At 39.3% G+C, this 17,687-nt stretch overlaps 1 protein-coding gene across 2 annotated transcripts in view; it reads left to right on the top strand.

Moving 5' to 3' along the window:
• F8 (coagulation factor VIII) overlaps positions 1-17,687 on the top strand; it is a 141,377-nt gene that overhangs the window by 47,099 nt on the left and 76,591 nt on the right. For both annotated transcript variants that reach the window (XM_064277823.1, XM_003421705.4), the window contains 3 exons: positions 107-278; positions 14,505-14,598; positions 16,380-16,594. In XM_064277823.1, coding sequence (XP_064133893.1) covers positions 107-278; positions 14,505-14,598; positions 16,380-16,594 — 481 coding nt within the window. The remainder of the gene's footprint in view (positions 1-106; positions 279-14,504; positions 14,599-16,379; positions 16,595-17,687) is intronic.

Here is a 17,687-nt window from a genome sequence, read left to right as displayed (position 1 = left end):
CTTTCCTTTATTAAATCATACCAACTGTTTTGGACTTGGATTTCAGCCACCAGTCCTTTACCTACAATTTCCCAACCCAAACCCTCATCTTTTTTCTCTCCTACAGAAGTTATAAAAGTCAATATTTAAACAATGATACTCAGAGGATTGGTAAGAAGTACAAAAAAGTCCGATTTATTGCATACACAGATGAAACCTTTCAGACTCGTGAAGTTATTCAGTATGAATCAGGAATCCTGGGACCTTTACTCTATGGAGAAGTTGGAGACACATTGTTGGTAAGTTGAGGAAAAGATATGAGGTTGGGGAAGAAAAAAATATTTGGAGGGTTTTGAGTTTCTAAAATACTTCATAATTCAACCTTGTCTGTAGTGGGCATGATCTTTTAAAAATTATGAATATTACACAAATAACTGCTGATTATAAAAAAAACTAAATGTGAGTATATAGAATAAAAATTTAACATCACCTGATAAACCTGCCACTCTTCTGGAATACTTACTGCTTCGGCTTTAGTCCTTCCAGAACTTTTCCCATTAATTACATAGTTACAAGAGTCAGCAAACTATGGCCTATGAGCCAAGTTTGGCTTGTGGACTATTGTTTGGACAGCCTATGAGCTTAGAATAGATTTTACATTTTTTTTCTTTTTGAAAAAAATATTATTGTAGCGAAATATATAGAACAAAACATTTGCCATTTCAACCAGTGACATTAATTACATTTACCATGTTGTGCAGCCATCACCACTATTTATGTCCAGATTTTTATATTTTTAAAGAAAAGATGACTATGTGACAAAGATCAGGTATAGCTTGCAAAACCTACAGTATTTACTGTTTAGCCCTTAACAGATAATTTTGTCAACTCCTGATCTAGTGTATTAAGAATGCTTAAGTTGAGAGGAGGGACCAAGGTGGCAGAAGAGACACACACTTCCAGTGAGCCCTCTCACAACAAAGACCTGAAAAAACAAGTGAAACGAGTATATTTATGACAAGCTAGGAGCACTGAACATCAAAGGCAAGGTTAGAAAATGAACTGAGCGGCAGGGGGAGGAAGAGACAGTTCAGAAGCGGAGAGGAGTTACCGGACCTGAATCTGCGGGAGCCCTCAGGCACCATTCCCAGAGAGCAGCTGCGGCGGGCTGATACTGGCATTTGGCCGCAGTTTTCTCAGGGAGAAGCACCCAGTCACGCCGCCTACTCACACCTCCAGAACCAGAGAAGAACCCGCCCTTGGCAAAAGCTAAGCACTTGCATATATTTACCGTGCCCCCTGCCCCCAGGCCAGCTTCAGTAGCTGTTGATTTCCCTGGGCCTGAGATAGGCCACGTTGAGTGCCTAGAGCCATCCTCCCAGCCTTGGAGAAGGAATAAATACACAGTTGGGGGAAAAGATAATTTGCCAGCTCCACTAACCTGGAGAGCTCAAGACAGAAGTGACTCCTGTCCAGGCATAAACGGTCTGTGGACTTTGACTACCTTTCCCCCCTGCATGGACCTGTGTGAGCCTGTTTCAGGAGAATAGGCCCTTGCTGGCAGACTACAACTGTTTCGGCTGTGCAGTGGAGAGGTGGGTGTTTGATGTTTGACACTGCTTTGCCTATAAAACAGGACCGTTACCTACCCACATCAGGGGCCTAAGGACTGGCAGCTCTACTCAGGTCACACAACCACCTGTGACAGAGGTCCAAGGATAACTGATACCTCCCAGTCCTTACAACCAAAAACATTGGGTGCCCATGGTCTGTCTGCAGAACACACCCACCTCTACGGTCTAGGGAAGAGGGACGTGCTTTCCTCAGAGACACTTGGGGGATGATTCTCAGCCCCCTGCCTTGTTCAGAGTGTGACCCCCTGCTGCAACAAGATACCGATACCTACACCAATCACCCCTGCCCCTCTAAGACTGTAGGACAGAGCCTTACCACACACTTGATGAGCAGCTATCTGAACACCTGAGCTGAATTGATACAAGAAAAGTGAATGGACTCCTAGACTGATATACCTGATAACAGCTCTAGCCATCTGGTAACAGGACGTCAGAGCTTCAAATATGAAAATAATCAAGCAAGCTCACTCAAGCAACCCACTTGGGTATATCAAAACAAAACAAAGTAAGAAGCTAGGATATAGTAAGCAAACATAAAATAAACTAATACAATAACTTACAGATGGCTCAGAGACAACAGTCAATATCAAATCACATAAAGAAACAGACCATGATCGCATCAACAAGCTCTCAAAATACAGAATCAAGGGATCATCTAGATGAAAGTGCCTTCCTGGAATTACCAGATGCAGAATACAAAAGATTAATATACAGAACCCTTCAAGACATCAGGAAGAAAATCAGGCAATATGCAGAACAAGCCAAGGAACATGCAGATAAAGCAATTGAAGAAATTAAAAAGGTTATTCAGGAACATAATGAAAAATTTAATGAGCTGGAAAAATCCATAGGCACACAACAGTCAGAAATTCAGAAGATTCACAATAAAATTACAGAATTAGACAATTCAATAGAAAGTCAGAGGAGCAGAATTGAACAGGTGGAAGGCAGAATTGGTGAACTTGAAGATAAAGCACTTGGCACCAATATATTTGAAGAAAAATCAAATAAAAGAATTAAAAAAAAATGAAGAAACCTTAAGAATCATGTGGGACTCTATCAAGAGAAATAACCTACAAGTGATTGGAGTACCAGAATAGGGAGGGATAACAGAAAATACAGAGACAATTGTTGAAGATTTGTTGGCAGAAAACTTCCCTGATATTGTGAAAGATGAGAAGATATCTATCCAAGATGCTCATCAAACTCCACATAAGGTAGATGTTAAAAGAAAGTCACCAAGACGTATTATAATCAAACTTGCCAAAACCGAAGATAGAGAATTTTAAGAGCAGCTAGGGATAAACAAAAAGTCACCTACGAAGGAGAGTCAATAAGAATATGCTAGGACTACTTGGCAGAAAGTGTGCAGGCAAGAAGGCAATGGGATGACTCATATAAAGAATTGAAGGAAAAAATTGCCAGCCAAGGATCATATATCCAGCAAAACTGTCTCTCGAATATGAAGGCGAAATTAGGACATTTCCAGATAAACAGAAGTTTAGAGAATTCGTAAAAACCAAACCAAAACTACAAGAAATACTAAAGGGAGTTCTTTGGTTAGAAAATCAGTAATATCAGGTATCAACCCAAGACTAGAACACTGGGCAGAGCAACCAGAAGTCAACCCAGACAGGGAAATCACAAAAATAAATGAAGATAAAAAAACGCTTAAAACAGGGAAACAGCGAAGTTATTATGAAAAATTGAACTCTTACAAATTTGAAAACCTAGAAGAAATGGATGAATTCCTAGAAACACACTACTTAACCTAAACTAACACAAACAGAGGTAGAACAACTAAATAGACCCATAACAAAAGAAGAGGTTGAAAAGGTAATCGAAAAACTCCGCCCCCCCCCCAAAAAAAAAAAAGCCCTGGCCTGGACAACTTCACTGCAGAGTTCTACCAAACTTTCAGAGAAGAGTTAACACCACTACTACTAAAGGTATTTCAGAGCATAGAAAAGGATGGAATACTCCCCAACTCATTCTATGAAGCCAGCATATCCCTGATACCAAAACCAGGTAAAGACACCACAAAAAAAGAAAATTATGGACCTGTATCCCTCAAGAACTTAGATACAAAAATCCTCAACAAAATTCCAGCCAATAGAATTCAACAACATATCAAAAAAATAATTCACCATGACCAAGTGGGATTCACACCAGGTATGCAGGGATGGTTCAACATTAGGAAAAAAATTAAGGTATTCCATCATATAAATAAAACAAAAGATAGTGTCACTATGAGTCTGAACCAACTCAGTGGCAATGGGTTTTTTGGTTTTGGGTAGATGTAATCAAGTTAAGATGAGGTCATACTGGATTGATTTGGGTGGATCCTAAACCTAGTTACTGATATCTATTTAAGAAAAAGGAGAGGAAGATTTGGATGGAGAGACTCAGAGTCACACAACAGGGAAGAAGGCCATGTGACCACAGAGGCAGAGACTGGAGTGATGCAGCCACAAACCAAGGATTGCCAGGAGCCACCAGAAGCTAGAAGATGCAAAGAAAGATCCCCTCCTAGAGCCTTCAGAGGGGACACGCCCTGCAACAACTTGGTTTTGGACTTCTGGCCTCCAGAAGTGTGAGAGATAAATTTCAGTTGTTTTAGGCCAAAAAAAAAAACAAAAGACAAGAATCACATGATTTTATCAATTGATGTAGAAAAGGCATTTGACAACGTTCAACAACCATTCATGATAAAACTCTCATCAAAATAGTAATAGAAGGAAAATTCCTCAACATAATAAAAGGCATTTATACAAAGCCAATAGCCAACATCATTCTAAATGGAGAGAGTCTGAAAGCATTCCCCTTGAGATCGGGAACCAGACAAGGATGCCTTTTATCACCACCGTTATTCAACATTGTGCTGGAGGTCCTAGCCAGAGCAATTAGGCTAGATAAAGAAATAAAGGGCATCCAGATTGGCAAGGAAGAAGTAAAAGTATCTCTATTTGCAGATGACATGATCTTATACAAAGAAAACACTAAAGAATCCTCCAGAAAACTACTGAAACTAATAGAAGAGTTCAGCAGAGTATCAGGATACAAGATAAACATAAAAAAAACACCGGTTGGATTCCTCTATGCTGACAAAAAGAACATCGAAGAGGAAATCACCAAATCCATACCATTTTCAGTAGCCCCCAAGAATATAAAATACTTAGGAATAAATCTTACCAGAGATATAAAAGACCTATACACAGAAAACTACAAGACACTACAGCAAGAAACCAAAAGAGACCTACATGAGTGGAAAAACATACCTTGCTCACGGAAGACTTAACATTGTAAAAATGTCTATTCTACCAAAATCAATCTGTAGACACAATGCAATTCTGATCCAGATTTCCCAGGCATTTTTTAATGAGATGGAGAAACAAATCACCAACTTCATATGGAAGGGAAAGAAGCCCCGGATAAGCAAAGCATTACTGAAAAAGAAGAACAAAGTGGGAGGCCTCATTCGACCTGATTTTAGAACCTACTGTACCGCCACAGTAGTCAAAACAGCCTTGTAACTGATACAACAACAGATACATAGACCAATGGAACAGAATTGAGAATCCAGGCCAGACATAAATCCATCCACATATGAGCAGTTGATATTTGACAAAGGCCCAAAGTCAGTTAAATGGGGAAAAGACAGTCTGTTTAACAAATGGTGCTGGCATAACTGGATATCCATCTGCAAAAAAAAAATGAAACAAGACCCATACCTCAACTCCATGCACAAAAATGAACTCAAAATGGATTGAAGACCTAAATATAAAATCTAAAACAATAAAGATCATGGATGAAAAAAATAGGGACAACATTAGGAGTCCTAATACATGGCATAAACAGAATACAAAACAACACTAACAATGCAGGAAAGAAACTAGATAACTGGGAGCTCCTAAAAATCAAACACCTATGGTCATCCAAAGAGTTCACCAAAAGAGTAAAAAGATTACCTACAGACTGGGAAAAAGCTTTTAGTTATGACATTTCCGATCAGCACCTGATCTCTAAAATATACATGATACTGCAAAAACTCAACTACGAAAAGGCAAATAACCCAATTAAAAAATGGACAAAAGATATGAACAGACACTTCACTAAAGAAGACATTCAGGTAGCTAACAGATACTTGAGGAAATGCTCACAATTATTAGCCATTATAGAAATGCAGATCAAAACTGCAATGAGATTCCATCTCACTCCAGCAAGCCTGGCATTAATCCAAAAAACACAAAATAATAAATATTGGAGAGGTTGTGGAGAGACTGGAACACTTATACACTGCTGGTGGGAATGTAAAATGGTGCAACCAATATGGAAATCGATCTGGTGCTTCCTTTAAAAGCTAGAAATAGAACTATCATAGGATCCAGCAATTCCATTCCTTGGAATATACCCTAGAGAAATAAGAGCCTTTACACGAACAGATACATACACACCCATGTTTATTGCAGCACTGTTTACAATAGCAAAAAGATGGAAGCAACCAAGGTGTCCATCAGTGGATGAATGGTTAAATAAATTGTGGTATATTCACACAATGGAATACTACGCATCGATAAAGAATGGTGAGGAATCTGTGAAACATTTCATAACATGGAGGAACCTGGAAGGCATTATGCTGAGTGAAATTAGTTGCAAAAGGACAAATATTGTATAAGACCACAATTATAAAAAAAAACGTAAGAACTTGAGAAATAGTTTAAACAGAGAAGAAACTATTCTTTGATGGTCACAAGAGGGGGGAGGGAGGGAGGGTGGGAGGGAGAGGGGTATTCACTATTTAGATAGTAGATAAGACCTATTTTAGGTGAAGGAAAAGACAACACACAGTACAGGACAGGTCAGCGCAACTGGACTAAACCAAAAGCAAAGAAGTTTCCTGAATAAACTGAGCATTTCGAAGGCCAGCGTAGCAGGGGCAGGGTTTTGGGGACCATGGTTTTGGGGGACATCTTAGTCAATTGGCATAATAAAATCTATTAAGAAAACATTCTGCTTCCCACTTTGGAGAGTGGCATCTGGGGTCTTAAATGCTAGCAAGCGGTCATCTAAGATGGATCAAATGGTCTCAAACCACCTGGAGCAAAGGAGAATGAACACCAAAGCCCAAGAGACAGAAAGGGCCGCACAAACCAGATACTCCATCAGCCTGAGGCCAGAAGGACTAGATGATGCCTAGCTACAACCAATGACTCCCCTGACAGGAAACACAATAGAGAACCCTTGAGGGAGCAGGAGAGCAGTGGGATGCAGACCCCAAATTCCTGTAAAAAGACCAGACTTAATGGTCTGACTGAGACTACAAGTACCCTGGTGGTCATGGTCCCCAGACCTTCTGTTAGTCCAAGACAGGAACCATTCCCAAAACTCTTCAGACAGGGATTGGACTCGACAATGGGATAGAAAAGGATACTGTTGAAGAATGAGCTTCTTGGGACCAAGTAGACACATGAGACTATCTTGGCATCGCCTGTCTGGAGGGGAGATGAGAGGGTGGAGAGGGTCAGAAGCTGGCCGAATGGACACGAAAAGAGAGAGTGGAGGGAAGGAGTGTGCTCTCATTGTGGAGAGCAATTAGGAGTGCATAGCAAAGTATATATAAATTTTTGTACGAGAGACTGACCCGATTTGTAAACTTTCATTTAAAGCACAGTAAAAAAACAGAAAAAAAGAAAGCTTAAGTTGCAAGTAACAGAATACTTAGCGAACCATGGTTTAAACAAATAGGGGTTTATTTTTTTTACAAGGAATTTGGAGATAGATGATTGGTGCATCAATTCAGCGGCTCCGGAATGTCATAAATGATGTTCGTTCTTATATGTGGAGTTCTGTTAGATACTGCCGCATTGCTTTTCAATAATTCTGTACCAATTTACACCCCCAGCAAGAGTATATATGAGAGTTCCTCTCATGCCACACCATTGTCAACATTTTTCCATTATCATGAATAAATTATTTATATGCTATTGTTTTCATTTGCATTTCTCCGATTAATAGTGAAATTGCGTATGTTTTCTTGTTCGTTATATGACTCCTCCATCAATTGCTTGTAGACTTTACGTACAACAGAATAAAATGTTGCCAAATTCTGTGCCATCTTCATGAATGTTGTTATCTTTGAGCCCATTGTTGTGGCTACTATGTCAATATTGTGTCATCTCATGGAGGGTTTCCCTCATTTTTGCTGACCCTTTACTTCACCAAGCATGATGTCATTTTCTAGCAATTAGTCTTTCCTGATGACATATCCAATAAGCAAGTGGAGCTCTAGACGTATACCCCCTCATTTTCAAATCCAGCAGAAAATAGAGCTTCTCTGCTTTAAGAGGTAGAACAAATTCCTGTGCCCAACTCTCATGAGCCTGAAAAGGGTCACATGCCCATCCTATTTGTGAACCAATGCTCTGATCGGCCAGGTCTGAATATACGGGGTAGTTATTGATTTATGTAAGTTAATTGTGGCTCTGGACATTTTTCCAAATCCTATTGTTTCCATTGTTAGGTATGTTCTAATACTGTAAGGATTTAAGGAGGTTTTTTTATTTGCTTTTTATTATGTAAATTTTCAAACATACCCCAAAGTAGAAAGAATAGTAAAATAAACTGCTTTGAATCCATCATCCAGCTTCAACAGTTATCAGCAAATGGCCAATCTCATTTCACCTATAAACCAACTAGACCTAACAGACGTCTATAGAACATTCCATCCAACTACAGCAGAATACACATTCTTCTCAAGTGCACATTGAACATTCTCCAGGATAGACCATATATTAGGCCATAAAACAAGCCTCTACAAATTTAAAAGGAAACTACAGTTCAATATCCTTCATTAATAGATGCAAAAATCCTCAACAAAATATCAACAAACTAAATCTAGCAACATTTTAAAAGGAACATATACCATGAACAAATGGGATTTATCCCAAGAGTGCAGGACTGGTTTAACACCTGAAAATCAGTGCCATATACCATATTAATAGAATAAAAAAACAAAAAGCACATGATCATGTAATAGGTGAAGAAAAAGGACTTGACAAACTCCACTACCCATTCACGATGAAAACTCTCAACCATGTGATGTTGCTCATTGGTCCAGCTGTGAGGATTTTTGTTTATGTTGAGGTGTAATCCAAACTGAAGGCTGTGGTCTTTGATCTTCATTAGTAAGTGCTTGAAATCCTCTTCACTTTCAGCAAGTCAGTTTGTGTCATCTGCATAGCGCAGGTTGTTAATGAGTCTTCGTTCCATCCTGATGCCCCGTTCATCTTCATTTAGTCCAGCTTCTTGTATTATTTGCTCAGCATGCAGATTGAATAGGTATGGTGAAAGAATACAACCCTGCCGCACACCTTTCTTGACTTTAAACCAATCAGTATCCCTTTGTTCTGTCCGAACAACTTCCTCTTGATCTATGAAAAGGTTCCTCGTGAGCACAATTAAGTGTTCTCGAATTCCCATTGTTCGAAATGTTATCCATAATTTGTTATGATCCACACAGTCGAATGCCTTTGCATCGTCAATAAACCACAGGTAAACATCCTTCTGGTGTTCTCTGCTTTCAGCCAGGATCCATCTGACATCAGTAATATCCCTGGTTCCACGTCCTCTTCTGAAACCAGCCTGAATTTCTGGCAGTTCCCTTTTGATATACTGCTGCAGCCGTTTTTGAATGATCTTCAGCAAATGAGTGGTATTAATGATATTGTTCTATAATTTCCACATTCGGTTGGATCACCTTTCTTAGGAATAAGCATAAATATGGACCTCTTTCAGTCAGTTGGCCAGGAAGCTGTCTTCCATGTTTCTTGGCATAGATGAGTGAGCAACTCCAGCACTGCATCTGTTTGTTGAAACGTCTCAATTGATATTCCATCAATTCCTGGAGCTTTGTTTTTTGCCAATGCCTTCAGAGCAGTTTGGACTTCTTCAGTACCGTCGGTTCCTGATTATATGCTACCTCTTGAAATGGTTGAACGTAGACTAATTGTTTTTGGTGTAATGACTCTGTATTCTTTCCATCTTCTTTTGATGCTTCCTGCGTCATTTAGTATTTTCCCCATAGAATCCTTCACTACTGAAACTCGAGGCTTGAATTTTTTCTTCAGTTCTTTCAGCTGGAGAAACACCAAGTGTGTTCTTCCCTTTTGGTTTTCCATCTCCTGCTCTTTGCATATGTCATTATAATACTTTACTTTGTCTTCTCGAGCCACCCTTTGAAATCTTCAGTTCAGTTCTTTTACTTCATCAATTCTTCCTTTTGCTTTAGCTGCTCAATGTTTGAGAGCAAGTTTCAGAGTCTCCTTTGACATCCATCTTGGTCTTTTCTTTCTTTCCTGTCTTTTCAATGACCTCTTGCTTTCTTTATGGATGATGTCCTTGATGTCATTCCACAACTTGCCTGGTCTTCAATCACCAGTGTTCAATGCATCAAATCTTTTTTTCAGATGGTCTCTGAATTCAGGAGGGATGTACTCAAGGTCATATTTTAGCTCTCATGGACTTGCTTTGATTTTCTTCAGTTTCAGCTTGAACTTGCATATGAGCAATTATGGTCTATTCCACAGTTGGCCCCTGGCCTTGTTCTGAGTGATGATATTGAGTTTTCCATTGTCTCTTTCCACAGATGTAGTCAGTTTGATTTCTGTGTGTTCCATCTGGCGAGGTCCATGTGTATAGTCACTGTTAATGTTGATGAAAGAAGGTATTTGCAATGAAGAAGTCGTTGGTCTTGCAAAATTCTATCATTCGATCTCCGGTATTGTTTCTATCACCAAGGCCATATTTTCCAACTACTGATCCTTCTTCTTTGTTTCCAACTTTCGCATTCCGATTGCCAGTAATTATCAATGCATCTTGATTGCATGTCCATCAATTTCAGACTGCAGCAGCTGGTAAAAATTTTCTATTTCTTCATCTTTGGCCCTAGTGGTTGGTGCGTAAATTTGAATAATAGTCGTATTAACTGATCTTCCTTGTAGGGGTATGGGTGTTATCCTATCACTGACAGCATTGTACTTCAGGGTAGATCTCGAAACGTTCTTTTTGACGATGAATGTAACACCATTCCTCTTCAAGTTGTCATTCCCAGCATTGTAGACTATATGATTGTCCAATTCAAAATGGCCAATACCAGTCCATTTCAGCTCACTAATGCCTAGGATATCGATGTTTATGCGTCCATTTCATTTTTGACGATTTTCAATTTTCCTAGATTCATACTTCGTACATTCCAGGTTCTGATTATTAATGGATGTTTGCAGCTGTTTCTTCTCATTTTGAGTCATGCCACATCAGCAAATGAAGGCCCCGAAAGCTTTACTCCTTCCACGTCATTAAGGTCAACTCCACTTTGAGGAGGCAGCTCTTCCCCAGTCATCTTTTGAGTGCCTTCCAACCTGGGGAGCTCATCTTCCAGCACTATATCAGACAATGTTCTGCTGCTATTCATAAGGTTTTCACTGGCTAATGCTTTTCAGAAGTAGACTGCCGGGTCCTTCTTCCTAATCTGTCTTAGTCTGGAAGCTCAGCTGAAACCTGTCCTCCATGGGTGACCTTGCTGGTATCTGAATACTGGTGGCATAGCTTCCAGCATCACAGCAACACGCAAGCCCCCTCAGTAGGACAAACCGACAGACAAGTGGGGGAGTTGAACACCTATGCATAGTCAATAAAACACAGGTAAACAACTTTCTGGTATTGTCTGCTTTCAGTCAAGATCCATCTGACATCAGCAATGATATCCCTGGTTCCACGTCCTCTTCTGAAACTGGCCTGAATTTCTGGCAGTTCTCTGTCGATGTACTGCTGCAGCTGTTTTTGAATGATCTTCAGCAAAATTTTGCTTGTGTGATGTTAATGATATTTTTTGATAATTTCTGCTTTCCATTGAATCACCTCTCTTTGGGATGGGTACAAATATGTATCTTTTCCAGTTGTTTGTCCAGGAGGCTATCTTCCAGATTTCTTGACATAGACAAGTGAGCACCTTCAGCGCTGCATCCATTTGTTGAAACATCTCAATTGGTATAATGTCAATTCCTGGAGCCTTGTTTTTCACCATTCCCTTCAGTCCAGCTTGGACTTCTTACTTCAGTACAATCTGTTCTTGATCTTATGCTACCTCTTGAAATGGTTGAATGTCGACTGATTCTTTTTAGTACATTGACTCTCTGTGTGTTCCTTCCATCTTCTTTTGATGCTTCCTGCCTCGTTCAGTATTTTCACCATAGAGCCCTTCGATATTGCAACTTGAGGCTTAATTTTTTCTTCAGTTCCTTTAGGTTGAGAAATGCTTCCCTTTTGGTTTTCTGACTCAAGAGCTTTGCACTTGTCATATAATACTTTGTCTTCTCAAGCCATCCTTTGAAATCTTCTGTTCAGCTCTTTTACTTCATCCTTACTTCCTTCCAGTTTGGCTACTCTACATTCAAGAACAAGTTTCAGAGTCTCTTCTAACATCCATTTTGGTCTTTTCTTTCTTCCCTGGCTTTTTAATGACCTCTTGCTTTCTTCATGTATGATGTCCTTGATGTCATCCCACAACTCGTCTGGTCTTTGGTCATTAGTGTTCGGTGCCTCAAATTTGTTCTTGAGATGGTCTCCAAATTCAGGTGGGATGTGCTCAAGGTCATGTTTTGACTTTTGTGGTTTTACTCTCATTTTCTTCAGTTTCAATTTGAACTTGTGAATGAGCAATTGATGATCTGTCCCACAGTCAGCCCCCGGCCCTGTTCTTACTGATGATATTGGGCTTCTCCATTGTCTCTTTCCCCAGATGTAGTCTATTTGATTCCTGTGTATTCCATCTGGTGAGGTCCACGTGTATACCAAAACCAAACCTGTAGCGGTTGAGTCAATTCTGACTTATAGTGACCCTGTAGGAGAGAGTAGAACTGTCCCATAGGGTTTCCAAGGAGCTGCTGGTGGATTCGAGCTCTCTTAACCACCGTACCACAGTTTATATTGTTGAAAAAGGTATTTGCAATGAAGTCATTGGTCTTGCAAAGTTCTTTGTTGCCATCTCCAGTGTCATTTTCTATCACCATGGCCGTATTTTCCAATTACCAATCCTTCTTTGTTTCCAACTTTTGCATTCTAATTACTGGTAATTATCAATGCATCTTGATTGCATGTTTGATCAATTTAAGACTGCAGAAATTGGTAAAAATCTTCTATTTCTTCATGTTTGGCATTAGTGGTTGGTGCATAAGTTTGAATGATAGTTGTATTAACTGGTCTTCTTTGAAGGTGAATGGCTATTATCCTATCACTGACAGCACTGTACTTCAGGATAGATCTTGAAATGTTCTTTTTGATGATGAATGTGATGCCATTTCTCTTTAATTTGTCATTCCTGGCATAGTAGACCATATGATTATCTGATACAAAATGACCAATACCAGTCCATTTTAACTCACTAATGTCTAGGATATTGATATTTATGAGTTCCATTTCATTTTTGACAGCTTCCAATTTTCCTAGATTCATACTTCGTACATTCCACGTTCCCATTATTATTGGATGTTTGCAGCTGTTTCTTCTCATTTTCAGTTGTGCCACCTTAGTAAAGGAAGACCCTGAAAGCTTGACTCCACCCATGTCATTAAGGTCAATTTTACTTTGAGGAGGCAGCTCTTCTCCAGTCGTCTTTTGAGTGCCTTCCAACCTGAGGGGCTCATCTTCCTGCAGTATGCCAGACGGTGTTCCTCTGCTATTCATAAGATTTTCACTGGCCAATTCTTTCAGAAGTAGACTGACAGGTCCTTCTTCCTAGTCTGTCTTAGCCTGGAAGCTCTACTGAAGCCTGCTGGTATTTGAGATACCGTTGCCAAAGCTTCCAGCATCACAGCAACGTGCAAGCCACCACAGTGCGACAAACTGACAGATGCCTGGGGGTGCATACCTGGGTTATGGGTAATCCATCCCTGATTTGGAGCTGATTTTAACAGGAAAGAATAATGACCATGTATGCATGTAGATGGGTAGATTTGAATGTGGGAAGATGAGAAAGTTCTGTTCTGATGGTTTCTCTTTTCTCAGTGGAAAAAAAGAAGCACCTGAGAGTGAGGAGGAGCAAGCAAATATTAAATAGCTGAGGAGGTGGGAACATGAATTTATAGGCAAACATTATAGGATAACTAGGTAGTTTGCATGTTCATTTGAGATCTGTGGTCATGAATTTAAAGAGGCTAGTTTGGGTCTGGGTAGTTGCAGAACTGTGTGATTTTTCTCCTAGCCCATTCTGCTGCTCAGGTACAGGCAAAGAATTGGTTGATTAGCGGGTTTGGGTGAGTGTGATATAAGACAAGTGGAAGTTAGTTTTTACCTTCATCTCACACCTCAGATCTAGAGGTGGGGTTGAATTTGTCAGGCTTGCTAACTGCAGCTTCCATGCCATTTCTCTTCATTCTTCCAATTTTAAAGCTCATGCAATCAGACAATGCCACCTGCCACTCTTGCTCAATACTATAAAAAAAAAATGCCCTCCTGGTGATTCCTGCTCATTTGGTGAGGATTTATTACCTGAATCACTGTTTCTCTCTCCCTGCACCTTCTCACATTAACTGATACTGGATCTCCTCAGCAGACATCTGATATCAGTTAGTGTGAGAAGGTTCAGGGAATATTTCCTGAAACAAATGAAATAAATTTTTAAAAATGAAAGATGATTTTAGTGAGAAACCTGAATAGCTGTCTGGGCAATTTTATGAAAGGAACAAATATTTTGAACTTTATCTAGGCTCAAACCTCTATAGTGTGAATACAGAGAGCTTTTTGTTTTGTTTTGTTTTTTCCTGGAGATACACCACAGTTTTCTTGTTGATCCTAGTTGTCTTTGAACTTGATCTTATGTATCATTTATACTTTCAGATTATATTTAAGAATCAAGCAAGCCGACCATATAACATCTATCCTCATGGAATCACTAATGTCAGTCCTTTGCACTCAGGGAGATTATCAAAAGGTAAGTATTACTCCAGTTTTTATAGTTCTGATCTGTAGATGGGAACCCTGCTGGTGTAGTGGTTAAGAGCTACGGCTGCTAACCAAAAGGTTGGCAGTTCAAATCTACCAGGTGCTCCCTGGAAACCGTATGGGACAGTTCTACTCTGTCCTATAGGGTTGCTATGAGTCGGAATCTACTTGATGGCAGTGGGTTTGGTTTTTCAATCTGTAGATACAAATGAGGTCATGGCATCAATACTAAGATTTTGCTGGTTCTTGTTCCCAGCTATTGACATAGGATCTCCAGCCCCAGTCTAAAGTCATACCAAATCAGTTCTAGGAATCCTCAGGGGGTGTCTCATGAAATTAGTTAGGAGTCCCCTGATGTACTTTTGATATTACCTACTGGTGATGTTTAAATATTGCACAGCCAATAAGGTTGGCACCTCTCCACTGCCAGTGCCCTATATATTGAAGCTAGGTCTTCTGGCAAAAAAAAATCCTTTGTTTCTCTTATACCAGTCTATCAACCTGTTAAGTGATATGGTTTAACTGCATACTTACCTTTTCATTTCTAATTTCCCTCATGGTTTTTTCTTTGACCTGTAGATTTTTTTGTAATTATGTTTTTAAACTTTCAAATATTTGTGGTTTTCCTAATGTATTTTTGTTATTAATTCCTTTGTGGTCAGAAAACACACTCTGTATGATTTGAATCATTTAAGCATATTGACATTTGTTTTATGATCCAGAATATGGTCTAGCTTGGGGAACATTGCATGTACATTTGAAAAAAATGTATATTTTTCAGTTGTAGGATATAGTGTTCTATAACTACAAATAAGGTCAAGTCGATTGTGTTATTCAGATAATCTATGCATTTACTGATTTGTTTTTTGCTAGTTGTTCTATCAGTCACTGAGAGGAGTATTAAAATTTCATTCTCCGTTGAATTGCTTCCCTTTTTAATTCTACCAATTTTTTCTTCATGTATTTTGAAGCTGTATTATTAGTACATACATATTTATGATTGTTATATCTTTTGAGGAATGAACGCTTTTTGCATTTTTGCCTTCTTTATCTTGTAATGCGCTTTGGCTTTGTCTTGAAGTCTGTTTTATCTGATTTTAATATAGTCACCCCAGCCATTTTTTTTTGTGTGCATCTTTGTCTACCCATTTACCTTCAGTGTATCTGTGTATTATATTTAAAATAAATCTCTTGTATTGTTGGGTCTTGCTTTTTTATGGAGTTTCCATGGGGAACTCAGCACCACATAGTTTCCTGACGTGAGAGATGCTGACTTCAGTTTTCCTCCTGCAATAGCTCCCCATTTCCAGTCAGCTTCACCCTCAGCTCCTAGAAGAGGGAAGAGAAGTAACTGAGAAATATTGAAAGAATATATCATGCTATTCACTTCCTATAGGTTCCCTAACAACAGGTCAGGCTTAACCTAATGGTGGTCAGGAAGGTCTTGGAATGGATATAAAATGAAAATTTTTATTTAGACTGGATCTTCAGGTATTAAACATACCCTTAAAAGTGAGTTTTAATTACCGAAATTAGATAGTTCTTGCTCTGAGGCCCATTAGCTTGGGGGCAGCTCCTAGTTCTTACTCCTGTTGTAAAAAAAAAAAAAATGTGTGAACTCTAAAATTATAGCATGTGCAGTTTCAGTTTGCATTTATTGAGAAACTTTATATGTACATATAAATTTCTTGATCCCTTACAATAACAAGGTTGCCAATATGTGGCTTGTTATACTCTAATTGAGCTATTTCTGGGTTTGGGTGTGGTTAGGTGTGAAACACTTGAAAGATCTTCAGATTATGCCAGGAGAGATATTCAAGTATAAATGGACAGTGACTTTAGAAGATGGGCCAACTAAATCAGATCCTCGGTGCCTGACACGATATTACTCTAGCTTCATTAATCTGGAGAGAGATCTAGCTTCGGGACTCATTGGCCCTCTCCTCATCTGTTACAAAGAATCTGTAGATCAAAGAGGAAACCAGGTGAGCTATTTCCTTTTCCAGTGTTTGGTTTGAAGCTAAAAATGGAATGGTGATGCAGATGAACTTCCAGATAACATTGCTTATACTCTTTCACCATTTGCCCCCCTACGCACTGCAGAAAATATAACAGCAGAAATGTAGGCTAATAAAGAAATGAACTGGGGCTCTCTTAGCCTTTATTGAACATGTGTTTGGTGTAATAAACTTGCTGGCTGGATGCATAGAAGAGTCTGGGCTCTGGATTATTTCTAAAATACTCATTCCCAACCTGGGATTTAGCTTTCTCTAGGTGATCTTGCCTATTTTTCCATCTTCAATTACCACCTATTTTTAGATGGCCCACACATTTGTATCTACAGCCTAGACTCCTCCTCTGGACAACTCATTATGAGGAACCCAAAACCAAAAAAAACCCAAACCCAGTGCCGTCGAGTTGATTCCGACTCATAGCGACCCTATAGGACAGAGTAGAACCGCTGCATAGAGTTTTCAAGGAGCGCCTGGCGGATTTGAACTGCCGACCCTTTGGTCAGCAGCCGTAATACTTAACCACTACACCACTAGGGTTTCCGAGGAACCCAAAAAAAAGGTACCTCAAAATCAGCATGTCACCAGCATCTAACACAGTGCCTGGCATTTAGTAGGAACTCAATAAACATTTGTTGAATGAAAGACAGGGAAAGATATAAAAATATTTCAGAATTATTTGAATTTAATATTGTTAGCATTTGAACCACAACTGCTGATTAAAAAAAAATAAGCTAAATTCTGTGAATAAAAACTCATTCATTGCTTAACTTCAGAATAACTCATTGCTAAGGCTTGAGTAGGAGCCCTGGTGGTACAGTGGTTAAATGCTCGGTTGCTAACTGAAAGGTTGGTGGTTTGGACCCACCAGCCACTCTGTGGGTGAAAGATGTGGCAGTCTGCGTCCATAAAGATTTACAGGTAAAACATGTGGCACACAAACCCAGAAAGGCATAAATTTGGCCAAGGCCACATCCTGACAGATTTTTCCTGATTAAAAGTTTTCCTACCATTTTTTGGAAAAAGATTGAAATGTACCTCTATATTCCCCAATCTCCTCCCCTCA

The sequence above is a fragment of the Loxodonta africana genome, chromosome X, assembly GCF_030014295.1.
Source record: "Loxodonta africana isolate mLoxAfr1 chromosome X, mLoxAfr1.hap2, whole genome shotgun sequence".
In the NCBI taxonomy this organism is placed as follows: domain Eukaryota; kingdom Metazoa; phylum Chordata; class Mammalia; order Proboscidea; family Elephantidae; genus Loxodonta; species Loxodonta africana.
Note: the sequence above shows the minus strand (reverse complement) of the source record. Positions and strands in the feature narration are given on the sequence as shown.